Source organism: Xenopus laevis, chromosome 1L, assembly GCF_017654675.1.
Source record: "Xenopus laevis strain J_2021 chromosome 1L, Xenopus_laevis_v10.1, whole genome shotgun sequence".
In the NCBI taxonomy this organism is placed as follows: domain Eukaryota; kingdom Metazoa; phylum Chordata; class Amphibia; order Anura; family Pipidae; genus Xenopus; species Xenopus laevis.
In genome coordinates, this window is record NC_054371.1 from 86,815,035 (window position 1) to 86,836,938 (window position 21,904).

The window sequence follows — 21,904 nt, forward strand, 5'->3', positions numbered from 1 at the left end:
ATGAAATCCTTCGAATTGATCGATTCGAAGGATGTTAATCGATAGATCAAAAGGATTTTTCTTCGATCAAAAAAAACCTTAGAAAACTAATGGGGAAGGTCCCCATAGGCTAACATTGTACCTCGGTAGGTTTAAACTGCTGAAGTATGTAGTCGAAGTTTTTTTTAAAGAGACAGTACTTCGACTATCGAATGGTCGAATAGTCGAACGATTTTTACTTCGAATCGTTCGAGTCGAAGTCGAAGGTCGTAGTAGCCTATTCGATGGTCGAAGTACCCAAAAAAATACTTTGAAATTTGAAGTTTTTTTACTTTGAATCCTTCACTCGAGCGAAGTATATGTGCATGAATGCAACAATAAGTAATAATATAATTGTGCACCAGAAAATGTTTACATTTTCTGGCGCAAGTCATTATCACTGTTTCTTGCACCTTAGTTAATGGATGCCATAGTATCAGGGTAGCAGGGCATTCTAATAGATGTAGAGATAATAAACCAACACCCATTACCAACATGATATAATATTACTGGGGTAATCTAAACCATATTAGTATACATGCCTCTTGTTTTTATTAGCAGCAGTATGAATCTATTAGGTCCAGACCACGGATGTTAATTATGCAGCCTTCCAGCAGGTACATATTTCTAAGTCCTTCATCTTTTTACAGGTATTGGATTGCTATAGATGCAGCTTTATAGACGCAACATGCCTTATATAGATAGTATTTGTTTCAAAACGATTTGTAATCCTAATCCGTTTTAAATCCTTTCAGTGTCTTAGCAGTCACATGGGTGAGCATAATAGCTTATTCTTCTGCAGTTTTGTAAATAAACCAGACATCAGCTTTGTCAGTGCACAGGGCAATTTACACACACAACAAAACTCCACAAGTGCATCTAGTTATAATGTATATTTCAATGTCACATTGGAGACTATTTACTTTTAAGTCTGGTGAATCTTCATTTAAAATATTAAGGAGATGCTAATTAAGAACATGGATAGAAAATGCTGCATTTGAAGATCGACATCCAGTTGTTTTGTAAACTAAAGAGGTAAGAAAGTAAGTTTCTGTTTGACTTTTATATAACTTCCTCATAAAATAAGTACAAATTTGATAATTATATTCTGAATTGTTCCATGATCTGCTTATAAATATTTATAGGAAGCCGTACCATTACCATATTGAGACACAAATGTGATTAATGCATAATAAAATGGTTTTTTTAGTAGCAGAGTTTTATTTTGGCAGCAAGCAAATAATTCTAATTAGATGTTTGAATAGTAACATAGTGTAAATATTTATCTAGTTCATTTTATGACTTTCAAGAGATTAATATTCTTTAAAGAGTCTGTAATAAAATGTGTGGTCTTTGGTAAGGGATGGTCTTTGCATGAATTCCTCCCCAACTCCAAATGACTACAATATACTCCCAAACTACAAATTCTTATTATAATTACAATATAATGAGAGCTTTAGAGATCAAGAGAGTGCAAGTGTGAGTTTAGAAGCTGCTTTTATGGTCATATAAGTAGTAAGAAATGATTGGCATGGTCCAACAGGTAGTGGTGGACTAGAGCAAGGGGCAAAGACTTGAAAGGCTAAAAGCGACGTTTACATATTTGCTACAGTCTACTGGGTCCTTATTTTTTCCCCAAACTCTATGTGATTGTAGAAGCAGTTACAGTATGTCCTAAGAGGTGTCAGAATCTGACACAGATAAAGAGTAGGGTTAGGCAGTAGACAAGGCAACAAGTTGAGTTCCACCTGCATTCACCGTGTGACACAGTGAACCCGAAAACTCTAGAAAACAATGCGCTATGTTTTGTTATTTCTTGGGTTAGTCTTCCCATTGACTGGCACCTCTGCCCATTGATATGCGATTCTTTTCTCTTTTTCTCTTTCGTAAAGTATCCCAATAAGTCTCTCTAGTTTGAAGGTTATACCAGTTTGAACTGTTGTTTTCTTATTTTTTAAAAAAAATTTATATTAGGTGTTTTTGAATAAGAAAGAAATTCAACAATCTATTACAACTGATGGTTGCTGTAATTTAACAAAGGTTTACATGGACTGTTTAGCCGGAAAAAAAACGTCAATTGCATCACTGCCCTGCCTTTACATCATTGGTCCCTCCCCTAAATATTAACTGACTGCCTACCGCAACGTAATCAGCCTCATCCCCTAGACATAACTGTCAGTTTTGATATAGGGAAAAATATGGCAACCAAAAGGTGGACCATAGTCTCCAGGATGCAGGTAGGGCCTTACAGCAATATATTGTACTATGTTCTCATGAATCATTTCATGGTTGTCTATAAAGATAAATCATCAGGAAAAAACAATCTGTTTTCCTAAACAAATCCTGAATACAATAACTAGGTATAAGATAACGCCAGATATGACAGATGAAGGATATTTATTTAATTTACAGTACATAAATATAATTGTACAGATGAGTGAAATGCCACAAAACTTGTCATTGGTGTTCTAAGGCAGCAAAACATTAACATATCTTAAACCCTTTAAATACAGGAAAAAATCAATGTAATTTCTATTACTTAGCAGAATTGTACCGAACTGCCCCAAATCAAACCCACACAAATATTAGCTTGTGTAAATAACTTCTTTGTCTAATAGCTAGAGCACAGAACATGAATAGAACAAATGACAAAATTAACATAGGGGGATTATGTCTACTAGGAGATCTTAGATATAATATTACAACAAAGTAAACATGGGACAGATTTAGGCACTGTCCATCACTGGTAATTCTTACCAAGCAATTAAAAATTGGGTCATCATACATACCAATCTCTTCCCCAATGCTTGGGATAAAGAGTCGATGTGGTGTTAAAGCTCAGTGCTGTGGCTCAGCTCCAATATAACATTGCACAGAATGATGCTCAATGCTCAAAGCAGTTCAATGAATATTAATGCTTTAATTAGGATTCGACAGTTCAAATTTAAAAAAAAAAAACCTGCCCCATAATGTATATGGTGATCTTTGTCAGAGAAAGAGTTATGCCATTTATTACTATGATTGAAATTCCCACAGCCATTATTGTGCAGTGATTTTTTTCCCTTTCTACTTAGCAATAATTAGAGTTTATGAGATGTTAAAATACAGAGAACTACAATCAGATTGTCAGTTGTAACTTGCATTAAGGCCTTTTTATCATCCTCTCCAATGAATGTCTCCTGTTAGGACAATGGCGCATTGGGTGCTAGGGCATCTACTCTTCAGTAGGTTGAGGAGCAACACATTGCCCAAAACTACCCCCTATTTGCTGCTATGGCAAAAGCATAAAAGCTTCTGTGCAATTGCTTGATGAGTGAATGTTGCTTGGAGTATTGGCAGTACATGTTTCTATGTGACAGTCACCTGACATTTACATGAACACTTCCAGGTTATTGTGGATGCCAAAACATCTGAAATTACCCTATGTGAAATTTAAGTTACCATTTCCCCTATTTTATCCACTACAATTATGTGTTGATGGTTTCTTGGGTCAACTATAGCACAGTCATTTTTCAAGCAATTTTATTCTTTAGTTGCTCCTGCAGATATTTAAAGAGGTGTGAGTATTATTCTAAATCACTGTTATTCCTTAGATAGTTGCCATCTTTGATAGAAAACACCATGGGATGTGGAAGCTCCACTGATTCCAGCAAAAGACATTCCATCCACAGGACAAAAAAAGGTAAGCAATGAGCATAACAACACATTCATTTAATTTTAAATTAACATACAGCCCTGAAATTAATGGTAAAACCAACTCATGCAGGCCTGATAGCTGATTTTGTGATGCATCTGTAACAATGTTGTACGGTTACTAAAACATGCAAAACTTCAGTTATAAATATCAAAGCAGAGCAAAAGTGGAGTTAAAGGGGTTGTTTGCCTTTAAATGAACTTTTAATACGATGTAAAGACCGATATTCTGAAACAATTTGAAATTGTTTTTTATTTTTTATTATTTGTGTTTTTTAAGTTATTTAGGGTCACAATTCCCCTAGCAACCATGCAGTGATTTAATTAAGGGATTGGAATATGAATAGGAGAGAACCTGAATAGAAAGATGGGTAATAAAAAGTACAATACATTTGTAGCCTTACAGAGCATTTCATTTTTAGATGGGGTTAGTGACTCCCATTTGAAAGATGGAAAGAGTCAGAAGAAGAAGGCAAATAAATAAAAAACTATAAAAAAAATAAAATAATGAAGACTAATTGAAAAGTTGCTTAAAATTGACCATTCTATAACATACTAAAAGATTACTTAAAGGTGAACGACCCCTTTAAGGAAAAAGATGCATAGCTACAGTGTACTAAGTAATAACAATACATTACACTACACCTTGATTTACATTTAATCTATTTGTGATATTTTAAAATATATTTTTAAAAATATATATATAAAAATATAAAATATTTTCTTTTTTCTCCAATTCCATTATTAAAGCTTCCTCCATCAATCAAGGTATGAATTGCTTTACCTTCTATAATACTGTGTAGCCTTGTCTCACTTTCTGGAGCCCCAAAAGCAGGACTACCAGATCACAAACAGTTTTTAACCATGATGTTGACACCACCTGAGTAAAAAAGTACTTTGTTTTCACATTACAGAAAAGCAATTTGTATTGCATTATCTTGTTAACACCTTCCTGTGACTATCATTTATGTTATTGTGACATAGCAAAGTGTAAATCTTCATTATGCTTTACTGCAGGTTCAACACTTGCTCCAGCGGGAACAGGTAGGTTTACTGTATACACCTGTGTTTCAAGATAATTCTTCTGCAGAGCGTAACACAAATATTATATGGCTTCTTTTTTTCATTTAACAAATTACAAATTATATTAGAAAAAATCATTTTAAATGCGAACGTTCAAATATATATTTTATCCTTCCTTTTGACCTTTTTTCTTCTTTCAGTTGCTAATGGGGAAAAAGTATTTTTTTTCTGACAGCTACAGATACAGGTTATGTATATAGAGTTAACCCCCAACTGGTTCTTGCAATCACATGGCACACTGCCAATTTGAATTCATAGTCATAATAGTATTATAATAGTACACCTTTCTTGTTTCCTGCCATTATATGGTGTCCAAATTCTTAGATTTGTTCCACCTTACCTGCAAAACAGTAATCTCTGGCTAAGGTTAGCAGTTTAGTACTAAAACTATTAACAAACTGCTAAATACACAGAAGAGAAATGATAAGCCATCTCATAGAGAAGGATAAAGTTATATTAAAGGTACCATAGCCACCCCTTTACTGTATTATGTAGTAGAAGCAAATTAGAAATGTCTAAATGAGAAATTAAAATAAATAAAAAACAATTAGACCTCTATAAGAAAGGCAACATGCAGAAGGTAGGTAAACCTTGATGCCCTTGATTTAAAAAAAAAATAAAACTATATAAGGCTCATTTAGGGAAACTATACCCATAAACATTGCAGGTCTCTATAAAATGAAGTCTATAGTTAATGAACAACAAAAAAATATAATCACTGGGGGGAGCCAAATGTTAAAAGGGAACAAAATTGTGGTGGGTGATTGTTATCACTATAATTGCATAATGCAAGGGATAGAGCACCCTGTATGTGGAAACCTATTATCCAGAAAGCTTCAAAATTACAGGAAGGTCATTTCTCATAAAGTTCATTTTAAGCAAAGAAATCATATTTTTAAAAAATGATTTCCTTTTTCTCTGTAGTACAACTACATTCTACTTGATCCCAACTATGCTGCATGAATCCATATTGGTTGCAAAACAAACACATTGTGTTTATTTAATATTTAAATGATTTTTAGCAGAATTGAGGTATATACAGGTCCAAATTAAGGAAATATCCCTTATCCAGAAATCCCCAGGTCCCAAGCATTCTGTCTTCATAAATCATATACCAGTAATTACACGTAAAATGTTGTGTCATGTATCATGTAAAATAACAGCATAAAAGAGAATGGTGTTAAACAGATTTTTCTTTGCACAACACTTGGGAAGCAATAGAACCTGTTCTATTTTTTTGCTCTTCATTCAAGAATGGACCAGTGGGGGCAGTCCATAGCGGGAGGTTAGGGGGATGCACAGGAAGGTTTTTGTTGCTGCCGCTGCATGCTGGGACAAGAGGTACTTACCTTGGGTGTATGTACCTCTTGGCCCAGTATTGCTATTGCCTATGATATAACTAGCAGAGTTCCAAGTAGGGATGGGCGAATTTGACCCGTTTCGCTTCGCCAAAAATTCGCCGCCGGCGAAATGTCGCAGACGCCCATTAAAGTCTATGGGCGTCAAAAACATTTTGTCTCGCGGCGAAACTGTTTTGACGCGCGTCTTTTTTTTTGACCCACGCCGCCATACAAGTCTATGGGCGTCATTTTTTCGGCGAAACGAGGCGAAAAAATTCGCCCACCCCTGGTTCCAAGCAGTTATATTTATGCATTTCCCCATAATTTATATAAGCAGTGAAATAAATGACTGCACACAGTGTTGAAGAACTATTGGGGGAAACTCACAAAAGTGGTGCTTAGCTGAATTTGGACTTAAATTGGCATAAAATGCTCATTTACACGAGAAAATCTTTTTTTTTTTCTTCACCAAAAAGCTGGCATAAAACAACTTCAGCACAAATGGTTGGTATATTGTATTGTCACTAAAATGTGATTTATTTTGTAGCTTTCAAATCGGCTGTTCTAATTCAACGCTGGTACAGGCGCTACATTGCTCAAATGGAAGTCAGAAGAAGATGCACCTGGAGTATCTTCCAATCCATAGAGTACACTGGGGAGCAAGACCAAATCAAAGTAATGCTCAGTAACAAATGTGCCTCGTCGGTACCTTCACTATCATGTATAACTTCCAGCAGCTTAAGTCTGTAATGTATAAATATCCAGGGTAGGGCACAATATGGTATGGGTATAGGATCGGTAATCCAGAAACCCTTTATCCAGAAAGCTCTGAATTACAGGAAGACCATTAGACTCCATTATATTCAAATAATTTTTTTTTTAAATGATTCCCTTTCTCTCTGTAATAATGATAAAATAGTTCCTTGTACTTCAATCCCAATGACGCTATAGTTAATTCTTACTGGATGCAAAACAATCCTATTTAATTCAAATGATTTTGTAGTAGAATTAAGTTATGGTGTTCCAAATTATGGAAAGATCCCTTATCTGGAAAACCCCAGGTCCCAAGCACTCTGGATAACAGGTCCCATACCTGTACATTGTTAATTGCTTTTCCCCCATAAGAAAGTTGTACAGGTATAATATCCGTTATCCGGAAACCCGTTATACAGATGGTTCTGAATTACAGGAAAGCCATCTCCCATAGAATCTATTTTGAACTATTAAATCTAATTTTTATAAATGTTTTCCCTTTTTGTAATAATTTAACAGTACCTTCAAATTCAATGTTTAAATTGTCTTTAGCAGATTTAAGATATGGTGATCAAAATTACGAAAAGAGCCATTATCTGGAAAATAAATTGCCAAAACCATCTTTCCATTTCAGACAAAATAGAAGTCAGTTATTCTTCCCATTAAAATCGTCACCTATGAAACAAGCGCTATAAGGTGAAACTTCTCATCCTATCATTTAGCAGTTGACTAAGTAATAAGCCAATTTAATGCCTTGTTGACCCAGATTCCATGCATGAATCACAAGGCCCTAATCTTGTCAACATTCTTCTATTAGCTTCCTTAACAAGATGCTGGGGATTTTATAGTAAAGGGCATTTCACGTGTCACTTTTGTAATTGCAGAAAGTGAGAGTCAGTTATATAAAGGGCTGTCGAGACAGAAGATAAACTACGAAGCAGAGACACATATATAGGCGTATAGTTCTAAGAAGTTTAACAGTAATTGTAAGCTTAAAGAGTAGATCATGTCAGGAGAAAGATAGATAGATATAAGGATTGATTACCAAGCTGGGCAAAGTAAAAAAAAAAAAAGGCAGAAATCGTTTTTAACCTACAATGTTTCATTGATGCGTTAATGTAAGCACACACTCCTATACAGATGCAAAACTAGACACAAGAGGTAGATACAAATTAATTGCCTATTTGTAGTATACGAGTTCTACAATTATATCTGAGAATGCTATTGAATATACCTAAATTTTGTCACTTAATACATTTTGCTTTTTTATAGTGCCTGGTTAAAAACATTCCATGGTTAAAAAACACTATGTCATATGGTTTCTCCTATAGCAGATTTTTTCCCTTTCATCTACACCTTGCTAAACATATTAGTATAGCTCACAGACATAGAAACCAGTAATAGCCCATAAATGAAATTGCTGATATTTACTATTAGAACAATGTAGTTTCACAAGGCCACACCCACCAGTGCTGTGTTCCTGATTATTATTTAGTGAATGTTACTATTAAAGTCACAGTTCTATATACTCTGTTAATATACCAGTATACATTTGAAAATAATATTCCCAAATGTTATGTTGTTGTTTTTATTACTATTTTGTATTATTTAGCATAAAACATTTTATCATCACAGGGTATGTAGCCAGTCAGCATGTATTGTTATGACACTAGGGGCAAACAAATTATTTTGATTAGTCTGCTGTGAATAACTGCACTGGGGCAATTTAGTACATATATGTCAACTAAGAATAATGGTTTTGGGAGTCACACTATTTTCTCCACCTCATACGGTCATCCAAAGTAACAGCCCAGTCTCCCACTCAGTGGCTTAACTAGAGTGCGCCAGGCCCCCCTGCAATACAATCTTCAGAGGGGCCTGGCACACTCCGATCCCCATCCTCCCGCCCACTTCCCGCCAGCATCTGCCCTGCCCATGTCCCACCTCTACCCCATCGATGCCCTGCCCAGGCTCCACCTACTCCCGCCCCCAAGCTGCTCCCCCCTTCCTCACTGGATAGAGAGAGTCTGGGGGGGAGGATTTTTTTATTAACTATAGAGGAAGCAGACCCCACAGTCTGGGCCCCCTGTTCCCTTGTCCCCCCTGCACTACGGGGTCTACTTCGTCTATAGTTACCCCATTGCTCCAACTCCCTGTAATCTGAACCCAAATGTTAAACCCCTGCCCCTGAAAATGCCTAAAACACTCCCTAAAAGAAAAAGCAGAGATGTTTTTGTTCCCTATGTTTGCAAATATTTTCTTGTTCATGAAAACCTATCCAAACAATATGATATAACATATAATCTATTTCAAGATTCACTATACCCTCACTTTGTTTTTCCCTCGTCTAATAGAAAAATTGTATGTGTACGCATGTATATTTTTATTAATATAGTTATACTTATGTATGCAGCGCTGTACAATAAAAGAATAGAACTAACTGAGGGTCATTACAATAATAAATACAGATACATTTTAAGTACATTTACAATAAAGATTAAGAACTTAGTGTCAAGAGGATGGAGGTCCCTGCCCCATAGAGCTTACAATTTACATGGGTGGATAACTTACAGACATAAACAGGAAGATTAAGTGCTGCAGGTTACAGTGGTTGACAATGAAATATAAGCACCAGTTCCCATTTCAGGTGTTATGCGAGAGCTCTAAAACGTAGTCTGAGGCAGGTTTCTCTCCAAAGGAAAGCAGAATACCATTCCAAATGTAAGGAGCAGCAAGAGAGAAAGGTTTAAGGTGGCAAACAGCTGTAGTAATGAGCGGTGTGACCAAGCAGTTGCCCTGAAAGGGAGTAGTCAGCCAAGAATGTGTGGAGACACATGAGATGAATTAAGATGAAGAAGAATGGTCAGCAAAATGCTGTTCCTGATTTTTTTTTAAAAGCAGTTCCTGATTCATCTTGCATTTTTATCTTTCTTTGCTCTCATGTTGTATCCAGCATTGGACTGGGGGGGGGTCTGGGACAAACTGGTGCTGCCGCCTCAGGGGGCCATACACCCCTTCCGTGCCTCATGCCCCCAGCCACAACCTCCCTCCACCCCCACTCTTCGGGTACCTTATTTTATCTTGTTGCAGTTGTGATCAGGGCTAGGGTGGAGGTAAGTGTGCAGTGCCCAGGGCAGGAGCAAGACTGGGATGACGGGGCCAACCAAGTTGTTTTCCTTGTGTTCTACCATCCTAACTTTATTCTTATTCTCTCACAGAAAGCAGCAGGTGTGGTGGCATAATAGCCAGGTGGTGTGAACATATTATTGTGGGTGTGGTTAGTCAGAAGCATTAGTTAATGGAGTAATCCAGATATAGCATCACAAAAAAGGAAAATGAGCCTTGGGGGGGGGGGGTCAGACTAGCAAAATTCAAATTGTTGCTGAAAAAAATCCAGCATTTGGAGCGTAAGAGAGTTGTCAACAGCAGAATAACCACAGCTTCAATATCTGCTGTAAAACATGTATGTGTTTCATTTCTTACAGCTTTATGATTTCTTTAACTTGCTCATGGATCACTTTACTCCTGACAACAATAAAGAAAGTAAGTCACAATTCTGTCTATGCAACAGTACTTAAATTAATATATATACTGTATTTGTTTCATTTGAGCACTAATTAATGGTTACAGTTGAGGAGCTTAACATGTACAAGTATGTATGAGCATAGAAATATTGTGTGTCCTGCGAATATTTACACACTGGGGCTTATTAACTAGCAGGGATGCTAACTGCACCACTGTAGTAGTCTAAAACAACCGTCAGCTATTACCTTTTAATGTCACTAGTGTAGTCCAGTTGCAGCAGCAATTACATTTATAAAGAATTTTAAAACCATTGAAAATCTGAAAAATGTATGCAATTTTATGTGTTTGGGTGGAAGATCCCTCTAACTGTGCCCCTGTAGCAATTTTTTAGAACTGTAGAGTGGGATGGCCTCCATTTTGGCAGCTTGGATCTTATTTATCAGTGACCAGGAGTATTCACATTGACTCAGAACTGTAGGCTGGCCACCATTTTTGGCAAATGGCCTCTGGCTGCAGCTTGAATCTCATTTATCAATGACCAGGAACATTTACATTAGGTCAGAACCACAGGTTGGCTTCCATTGCACATGTGCCTACTTACCAAAATCCAAGCTGGGAATGGAAATGATGTAGCTAAAGATGGGGGTTGCCAACACAGCTGTACAGTTCGGGATTTGCCCTCTGGGATACAGTTAAGTTGGGATAAGTGTCAGTTATGTGGTTAAGGAGGGGCTTGGATTCAATGTGCTTGTGCACTAAAATTTGATATTCTCTGGGAAGGCTTTACTTCTACTTTAAATAAACAAATGAGTTGATACTGAAAAATGTAAACGTTTGTACATTTTTAACTTTTTTTGTGATATAGTATATTGTTACACAGACTCATGCCTTAGTTTAGTAAATTACTCTATATTTATTTGTAAATTGTAAGGGGATTTCATCTGCCGAATATTCACCGAGGAAGAGAACTTCAAAGACACTGAGCTGGAAAAATACTGTGACTATGAATCAATTGAGGTGCCGGAGTCATACACGGGCCCCCATCTCACCTTCCCTATAAAACCTAGTAATGCAGCAGCCTTAGTGGAAGCTTTCAAACAGAATCAAGTAAGTATCCAATGATTACTCCTATTCTGTGTTCATGTTCAACCTGACTTGAAATAAATATTATAGCACCGAAAGTCCCAATTACTATTTAGGCGCTAAACTGCACATTTCCAGTAACCCACAACTACCAATCGAGCTTTGCATATCATTGTCTAAGTTAATATCATCTGTTTATAGATGTTAATTGGTTGCCATGGGTTACTGCAATGGTACATTTTAGCTGTTCTTTTCATGAGACACTTTACCAAAGGGGGCAAAAATGCAGTCCCTGGTAATTTTAAGAGCTTCATTTTCAGTTTCCTTATTAGAATTTTGGCTCTTCTGCCTTCAAGAGTTGCCTCTTTTAGTTCCTGTTTTAATAAATAAACCCATGTGTATGTCAAACGGTTGTAGTCTTAACCTTATTAAGTTGACCAATAATATCACAATTTCATCCTAAGTATTCTTCTAAAATCTTGATTGGCAAACAGCATAATGGTTATTACTAACTATTATCCGGAATGCTTGGGACCTGGGGTCCTCTGAATAAGGGACAATTAGGTACTGGCCCTCAAAGACAATACAAACAGGAGACACAGACCCTTTTAGTGCCTGTTTTAATAAATAAACCCATGTGTATGTCAAACGGTTGTAGTCTTAACCTTATTAAGTTGATCAATAAAATCACAATTTCATCCTAAGTATTCTTCTAAAATCTTCATTGGCAAACAGCAGGGGACCAGACCCATATATTTATTGGTCAAACATAAAACCAACTATGTTTCAGGGGCATGCCCCTTCATCAGGTCCTCTGGATAAGGGTATCTTTGCATAATTTGGATTTCAATACATTTGGGGGGTTGTTTATTAAAGGCAAGTTGTGTTTTCACGACAAAAAAAATTCACTAAAATTTTTGGAGGTTTATTATGCACTGAAGCTGTTTAGCTAAAACCTGTTGAATTCATGTAAAAGGCAATGGCAGAGGTCTCTTTAACGATTTGAAGATGTATTTTGCCTTCAAGATTTTTGGGTGTTCTGGGGTTTTGCTGTTTCCAGTTTTGGCAATCTGGTTGCTAGGGTCAAAATTACCCTAGCAACCATGCATTGATTTGAATAAAAGAGTGAAACATGAACTGGAGAGGCTTGAATAGAACGTTGAGAATAGAAAGTAGCAATAAAAATATATTTGTAGCCTTACAGAGCATTTGATTTGACCCCCCATTTGAAAGCTGGATAGAGTCAGAAGAAGAAGGCAAATAATTCAAAAACTAAAAAAACAAAATAATGAAAACCAATTGCCTAGTTGCTAAGAACAGTACATTCTATAGCATACTTAAAGTTAACTAAAAGGTGAACCACCCCTTTAAACGTTAAATAAACCCCATAGGAATGTTTTTTCCACCAATATTGATTTATAAATATTAGCTACAAGTACAGGGTACTTTTTATTACAGAGAGGGAAATAAATGCAAATTAGAATTATTTGCTCAAAATGGAGTCAATGGGAGATGGCCTTCCCATAATTCATAGCTTAATGGATAATGGTTGTCCGAATAAGGGATCTGTACAATAATGGACAGGAGAAAACTTCAGTTATATTTTCAGACTGACCTTTATTCACTGACTCTTGATGTTTCTCCTAGTAGCAGCTTCATGCTTGTTATGTCTTACATCTTCTGCACGAGACAAAGAAATATCTTAAGCAACTGCCAAATATCAAACGTATTTCTACCAGCTATGGCAAAGAAGTCACCATATGTGGTAAGATTTGTCTTTAATTATACTGGGGCAATGGTGCAGAACTGACTTCAGGTTGGGTAACCGATGCAGCCAATCAGATATTTGCTTTTATAGAGTAGACCAGTAAATACTTACATCTGATAGGGTCAAATAGTATGACACTGAAAGAGACTGCTTTTATGAGTTACAAATGACTATACTTTCTAAACACTTGTGTTTTGCTATTTTTGAGACATCACTTTCAGTTATTCTTTGTCTGATAGTACAGGAAAATGCAAAGGGTGACTTCTCATACATTCTCTCAACAGTCAGAAGAAGCATTGCAGAGAATAGAAAGCAACATAAAACTGCTTTTAGTAACAATTACATTTACAAATAAAGTTGAAACAGTAACGCTTAATTAAATCAAAGTGATGTTGACACCAAAGAAAACTTCAAAATGTTCATGTACATTAAAACATACCAATAGGTTATGCTATTTTTTGTGCTTTTACATTTTGCAAAATTGCTTAGAATATTGTTTTTATTAATTGGGTGGAGCTCCCCTTTGATGTGGTATTACACAGACTGTTTTTCGAATACATTTGATCTTGTTTCTTTTTTCTTAAAGGGGATTTACATGGCAGATTGGATGATCTGTTTTTGATATTTTACAAGGTATGTACCTCGTCTATAGTTCTAGCTTATAGTGTACTCACCTAATTAGGTTTCCTTCTTTATATGGACTAGAGTTTTTGGATTCAAGCCCCCAACCATAATAATTCTAAATTTGTTTTGGAAAACATTGTTACCCTGCTATAGCTATATATTTTATTTACATCATTCACATCAGTCCCTGCCCCCGTGGTCCCTGTCTTACATGAAGGGAGAATTTCACTGCATACAGTCAGGTTTCTTATAAAAACAGTACACATTTTTTAATTAAAGTATATTGGAGATAGGTTTCTTTTTCAATAAAGAAAGTAAAAATGGGATTTTATTTTTTGCCTTCCCTTGTCCTTTAAGCATCAACTGGCTCAGCGAATTAGAGCAGTGGTAGATTAACATGTATTTATAAAGCACCAACATACTCCGCAGTTGCCTCTTGTCTATGTAGGAATGAGTTAGTTCTGATTACACAGTGGTCCATAATAAGGAAATACATCCAACGAGTATGCATTGAATGATAGCCTGAAACAGTCTTTTTTTCTATGTTTATCACTTTTTTGAGTTATTTGCCTTACTATTCTGCTTTTTTTATAACCTTAAACTTAAACACTATCTGGTTAATAGGGCTATTGTCACCCAGCAATCAAAAAGAGTCTTGAATCTAAGGATAGTTTTTGCCATTATTTAATTACATATCTAACTATTCAGACACCCCTGTGTGCAGCTAAGATTATACCCTTTGTTTTACTTTAAGTGCTAAGGTGGCCATACATGGGCCGATAAAAGCTCCCGACAGACCGAGTCGGCAGTTTATTGGCCCATGTATGGGGCCCCCCCGACGGGCTTCCCCAATCGAGATCTGGCCGAAAGTTGGCCAGATCTCGGTAGGATGGGACTAAAAATCCCGTCGGATCGCGGCCGCATCTGTTCGTTGATGCGGTCCCACCATCCGACCGCTTGTTACCATTTCTTAGGATCTGATTGTTGGGCCCTAGGGCCCACGATCGGATCAGCCCGATATTGCCCACCTCAAGGTTTGGCGGCATTGCCAAACGAGCGGATCTCTCCGTGTATGGCCACCTTTATACTATTTTTGTATTGAGCTGGGTCAGTTATTGAACTATAGTTCTCCTTTAAGGTGGATGGAAAGTTTACCATATGTATTCAATTGTTTTTGCAAGCACCCACTCCTGACTCCATTTCTCCATCTCTGGATATAGAGTGGATTGTTTACGTGGTGCTCACATATATGTATGATTGGTAGCTGATTTAACTTGATATGTTGCCCACAGAATGGTCTGCCATCTCCAGAGAAACCCTACATCTTTAATGGTGACTTCGTAGACAGAGGAAAACAATCCATTGAGATCTTGATGATCCTCTTCGCATTCCAGTTGGTTTACCCAAAAGTTGTTCATTTGAACAGAGGTAACCATGAAGACTACATTGTCAATCTAAGGTAAGGGTAGGAAAAAACATAATAGCATCAACTCAAAGCTTTCATTTTCAATACCCTTTGAAGAATTGTGTTTTCTTTTTAGATATGGATTCACAAAAGAAGTCATGAAAAAATATAAGGTAGGTTAATTAACTGATAAATATTCCTATGGCAAAGAGCATTCAAGAATTAGTACCTCAATTTAGCAATCTTGCTTTACAATGTATATAATACAGTATTTACCATATATGGAAATGAAAATGTGTACTATAATATTTCAGTGCTACATTCTCCCCTTATTTAATAATTTATACCATGCAAATTCCAGTTCATCAGAAAATTGTAGTTCCATTTAATTCATATACTTTAATAATAAATACTGTAATCAATTACATAAATAACTGAATTGTTTAATGTTAAAACATTCAAAATCAGATTTCAGTTCATAAAGGGTAATGACATAAACTTTGAATTCATTTTTTTACTTGGTTGTTTTCCTTCATAAAATATGACAGTATTAAGGGGGGTTATACGTTATTAAGGGGGGGGGTTATACATAAACCCCACTAGATGTTTAGATCTTGCATCAAATTGATTTCAACTGTGCATTTGCATCAAATGTATCTTAAAAATAATTTTGCTTGTTAAAAAGCAATCACTCAATTGATATTAGAACAATTTCCATAATGGGGAGCAATTAGGTGTTTTAGCTATAAAAACACTTCTGTTCCCAAATATAGTTCCATCTTGCAGATTTTCTGTATTGTATTATATTAAATGTGTCTTGTTTAAATTTGACTAAATTGGGTTTTACTATTGTCAGGTTCATGGAAAGAAAATCCTGAAAATGTTGCAAAGTGTTTTCAGCTGGCTTCCACTAGCTACCCTGATTGATCAGAAGGTACTGGTTACACACGGAGGAGTATCTGACACAACTGACTTAGAGCTACTGTCTAAAATTGAAAGGCACAAGGTAATATTCTATATGCTGAGGAGTTGTATAATGCAGTCATATCTACCCCAAAAATGGTTTGAACAGACTGAACATGGGAATAATCTGTAAAAGCTGTACTCTTGGCTACACTGGGTAAATCTAAGGTGTTCCTTATTTATATTATATATTATATATTATTTATATTATAAGTGTTCTTTTGTTTAGGATCCCAAACTCACTCCTTTCTTCTTCTGTCTTTTTTTTCTGCACCTTTCTTTACCAATTTCTTCTTATTCTGCTCCATCTCTTCTCTTTCCATTCTATGACTATATTTTTCCTCACATCACATTTTGTCGCATTTCGCTTGTTTTTCCAACCCTCTTTTCTGTGTTTACTTTTCTTTTCTGTTGCCCTCTCTTTCTTTCTTTTCTCTCCACTTCTACATTGTTCCTCCTCTCCCCTAATCCTTTCTATACCTTGGTTACCAAAGTTTGTTTCCCCTTAACGCAACAGATTTTTATTTAACATTTTTATTGAACTTCTTTATAAATCCTTGTCCTGATCTAATTTGGTTTAATATTCTTTTTTCTAGTTTGCATCAACTTTGAGGCCCCATAAAAAGAAAGAGAAGAATAAAAATATAGGTATACAGCCCAGTGAGGAAAAATGTCCTAATGGCAACAAGAGTCATAATTTAGTAGCCACGTGGCCTTCTCCAAGGAGTGGTTCCTTCTCATACAGTCCAAGTCTGCATCTTATACCATCCTATAAAGGCAAAAGGTCTGCCAGTAGCCCCACCACTATGAACATTGACAGGAAGGAGATTTCTAAGCGTGTCCGAAAGTCCGTGGACGAAGAGCTGGAAAAATGTAGAAGACAGGTTGGATTTAATCAGACCTACGTAGAGCCAGAAAGTCCTGTCTCTGTATCAGAGTCTGACTCCGAATCTGGAGAAATGCATGAATGTGACATGGATGACGAGGAAAAGAAACAGGTATGGTATGATCACACATTACGAAATTATTATCTAACCATATTTCTAAAAAGAAATAATACAACTATATGAATAAAAAAAAAAAAAAACAGTTTATCTTTACTTAAAAGACCAGTAATACTAGGAAGACGAAGTACCCTTAAAGCATTCCATTTTAGACAAATATTTCAAATATTATAAAAGTATTTCCTTTTTCTCTATAACATTAAAACAGTGTACTTGAGATATATTTAATCCTTATTGCAAGACAATCCTATTGGGGTTATTTAATGTTTAAATTATTTTTTAGAAGACTTAAAATCTTGGAGATCCAAACTACAGAAAGCCCCCTTATCTGGGGAACTCAGATCCTGAGTATTTTGGATAACAGGTCCCATATCTGTATTATGCACCAACATATTCCCACAGAATTGTATGGAATTGTGTGCTGCCCACATTGTGCTCCTACCCTTGCAAGGTTAGGTTTGTATTATTATGCATCTGGTACAAATCTTTGTACCTCCAGTATCTACCAAAAAAATTCCTCTGATTGCAGCTGAAATAAATATACTGGGATTTAGGGAAAGAATAATGCAGTGGGTTTAAAAGAAAAATCCTCGTGATTTCTCGCGAATTATATTTTGCAGTCCTTAAGTAAATGTGCATTATTGTGCAGATTGTCGATATATTGTGGAGTGATCCAGTGCCACAAGATGGCTGCAAATCTAATACAGTCCGTGGAGGAGGGTGCTACTTTGGTCCTGATGTGACAGAAAAAATTCTACGGAAACATGGGCTGCAGATGTTAATCCGCTCCCATGAGTGCAAGCAAGAAGGTTATGAGTTCTGCCACGGTGGAAAGGTAAGCTCAGTTACATGTTGCAGGCCATAGTGCGCATAAAACATACTGTATGGGAAATACTGAAAAGGTGTACGCTTAGCTTAAAGTTTTATATGCAAACCTACTAGGTAGAGTAAGTATAGGGCTGCCTTGCACCTATCACTGGAGTTACAATCTGGCACTAGATACAGAGGGCAGCCAGATCCTGGACACAAGTTCTTTTTAAATGAGCACTAAGGGGTGTTCTTTTGTGCACTTCTATTCTTAAATTGAATTGTAATTCATAGATTGCAGGAGCCTACCTTTGGGTTTTGTTGTGTAAAATATTTAATATTCTCTTTAGGTGCTTACAATATTTTCTGCCTCAAATTATTATGAAGTGGGAAGCAATAAAGGAGCTTTTGTCAAACTTGGACCTGACCTTGTACCACACTTTGTGCAATACCAAGCAAACAAGCTGACCAATACCTTGACCTTGAGACAAAGGTATGTAAAAGTACCAGAAAAATTGTTGCAACCCAGGTGGTTCGGGGCTTAATGGCAATTTCTGTGTTATGTTAGAGGAGTAGCTTGAGAAACAGTGGTGTATCAGATGCAATTTGAGGAGTAACTCAGTTACTGGAACTGATGTTGCTGTAACTCTGACCCTCAACATGCTTGTTCAAGTATACTTGTACTATCATGTTGAGGGTCAGAGTTACAGCAACATCAGTTCCAGTAACTGAGTTACTCCTCAAATTGCATGGTATTACACAGGATTACCAAGCAAAGAAACAAAGTGGAAGCCTTGCTGAAATAGTGATGTTTCATATAACATTTTAGATTTTACATTTATCTGTCCATCATGGAGCTGTGTGCTGCTGAATTATATATGCCACTAGTTAATACAATGTTTCTATTTACCTAATTTGCAGAGTAAGTACAGTAGAGGAGTCTGCCCTCAGAGCCTTAAGAGAAAAGCTCTTTGCTCATAAATCCGATTTAATAAACACTTTCAGGAACTATGACAATAATCAAACAGGTAAGATGATTTGTTTTTGGTCATGATTACCAGTGGTATCAGATAAATAGCAGACCATGACCCCAGCCCCTTATACAATGCCCCAAAATTGTAGGTTAAAGTAGATTTTCATTTAGTATAGCTTTGGATAGAGACTGAGGGGACTGTGGGATAGAGGTTAATCATATATATTTCCATCTTCTGTTTCCAGAATACAAATATACAAAAGTTTAATAACTGCCTGTATCTTTTTGGAGCACTGGAAGCACATACAAATTCTTTGCAGTGCAAACACAACAGCAATAACCAGAGATCAACATAGTCCCATTTCATTTGCTGAATGCAAAATTCATATAACATGAGGAAAAAACATTTTGAACTGTTGTAAATTCTATTTTTGAATGCAGGCTACATTACTTTAAATGACTGGGCAATCGTGTTGGAGTCTGTATTAAATTTGGGACTGCCATGGCGAATGCTGAGACCACAGCTTATCCATAGCTCTCCAGAGGGCCTGCTTAGATACAGAGAATGGTTTGATGAACTTTCTGTATGTCAGCCAGTCCAAGAGGTATGCTATAGTCCATTTCCTAGTTGATATGTATGTATATATAGTATTTATACATTTTGTGCATGATTACTAATAATATTTTCATCTCTTTAGCATTTACATGATAGTTTATTGGAAGCACTTTACAGAAACAGGTCAGACTTGGAAACAATATTCAGAATAATAGACAGTGATAGTTCAGGTAAGTGCAAATCTGCTATTTATTTTCTAGTTAGTGAGACTGACTGCAGAAAGTTGCTGCCAATTAAGTTTGCCCAGCTAAAATGGGCAACACAGCTAATAAATGTGCATTCCCCTGATCACAGAACAACCATTTATTTAAGATTGTCTGCCTTCTTTGAAAATAAACTCCAAAAAAATAACACATTTCTGCTAGGGATGCACCGAATCCATTTTGGATTCAGCGGAACCCCCGAATCCTTTGTGAAAGATTCGTCCGAATACCGAACGAAATCCGAACCCTAATTTGCATATGCAAATTAGGGGAGGGAAGGGGAAAACATTTTTTACTGCCTTGTTTTCTGACAAGAAGTCACGCGATTTCCCTCTCCACCCCTAATTTGCATATGCAAATTAGGATTCAGATACGGTTCGGCCGGGCAGAAGGATTTGGCCGAATCCTGCTGATAAAGGCCGAATCCCGAACCAAATCCTGGATTCGGTGCATCCCTAATTTCTGCACAGCCCAGCATTTATTCAGACATGTCAAGCTGCCAACCCTCCTGGTGGAAGACTCACATTTTTCATGTTGATTTGTGTTTCTGCTTATTTCAGCCACTTGTTAGCAGGGATTTCAGAGGTTCAACTTTAACCTCTTGTCAAATCCCCAATCCCCAAAGTACCAATACAAATGTTTACTACAATTAAACTGGAGAGGTTTCCAAAGAAGCTTTCTGTCTCCAAAATTTCCCTCACTCTGTGTTCCATCAATTATCAATTCAAAATGCAATATTATTATTGTGATACTTTTTCAGTGGTTTAAACATTTCAGTTTTGTTTGGTTAAAGATCAATTCAGTTTCAAGTGTGCAGCTGGCAACCATAAGCATGAAATTAAGATTCTACTTCATCCGGAACCATTACCTTTTTTGTCAGTATCATAGAATCCACCTTGTGGGCGAGGAAAGCGTTAATAGCCAGGCTTCTTTCATTCAGATAGATTTATATCTGTGGAAAAACAAAATATTGCATGTTTAGAAATTTTTATTGTTTTTCATTTGTTTCAGGGCTTATTTCCTTTGAGGAGTTCCAGCATACATGGAAACTGCTTAGCTCTCACTTAAATATAGAGGTCAGTGATGAAGCCATCAGTAAAATGGCCAGGAGTATCGACTTTAACAAGGATGGAAATATTGACATCAATGAGTTTTTGGAAGCCTTTCGATTGGTCGACAAGCCAAATATTGAGGACAAGGAAATGTAGAGCAAAATTCTACTCCAGAGCTGGAAATTCATTAGTTCTGATCAATGCCAAATGATGTGACGCACTTATATATCTAGTAATTTGGTACACTACGAAAGATCTGGGTGTGAGCTTTCACTTCAACGGGTTGTGAACCATGCATTTGGCAGTTAACAAAAGCTGTTTACAAAGAATGCAAAATACAAATTTTACTGTATGTTATTTGTTCCATTTTGAAGTAAAGGTACTGAATTACAGTTATCTTTATATAATGAATGAGCTCAACGTCTTTAAAGTGCAGTTAACACACACACAAAAGAAAAGTAATCAACATACTGATATTTAACATTTGCACTTTTGCAATTTACATTATTTATATCTATATATATCTATATATATATATATATATAATATCGCTGAAACCACTAAATATATCAAATGGATGTAAATTGCAAAAAAATTGCAAAAGTAGGGATGCACCGAATCCAGGATTCGGTTCGGGGTTCGGCCAGAATTCGGGCTTTTTCAGCAGGATTCGGCTGAATCCTTGCGCCTGGCTGAACCGAATCCTAATTTGCATATGTAAATTAGCAGCGGGTAGGGAAATAACGTGACTTTTCCACTTTTTCCTTTCCTGCCCCTAATTTTTATATGCAAATTAGGATTTGGATTTGGTTCGGTATTCGGCCAAATCTTTCACCAAGAATTCAGGGATTCAGCCGAATCCCAAATAGTTGATTCAGTGCATCCCTATGCAAAAGTCAGTATACATAAATTATTTTTGGGAGGTTAGATTCCATTAAAATAAAGGATCTGTTTGTTCTTAGAAAATATTTTCAATTATTTGCATGGCTTTTGG

At 36.4% G+C, this 21,904-nt stretch overlaps 1 protein-coding gene across 1 annotated transcript; it reads left to right on the plus strand.

The window, feature by feature from the left end:
• The first annotated feature begins 658 nt into the window (after positions 1–658).
• ppef2.L (protein phosphatase, EF-hand calcium binding domain 2 L homeolog) lies at positions 659–21,557 on the plus strand. The gene is made up of 19 exons (XM_041591077.1): positions 659–1,053; positions 3,612–3,700; positions 4,462–4,479; positions 4,729–4,755; positions 6,682–6,809; positions 10,373–10,430; positions 11,344–11,519; positions 13,146–13,260; positions 13,850–13,896; positions 15,180–15,346; positions 15,429–15,465; positions 16,149–16,298; positions 16,852–17,253; positions 17,909–18,094; positions 18,417–18,559; positions 18,988–19,094; positions 19,481–19,644; positions 19,738–19,825; positions 20,870–21,557. Exons 2-19 carry the CDS (start codon positions 3,640–3,642, stop codon positions 21,064–21,066), a joined length of 2,271 nt encoding a protein of 756 aa, XP_041447011.1. The 5' UTR covers positions 659–1,053; positions 3,612–3,639; the 3' UTR covers positions 21,067–21,557.
• The last annotated feature ends 347 nt before the right edge of the window (positions 21,558–21,904 follow it).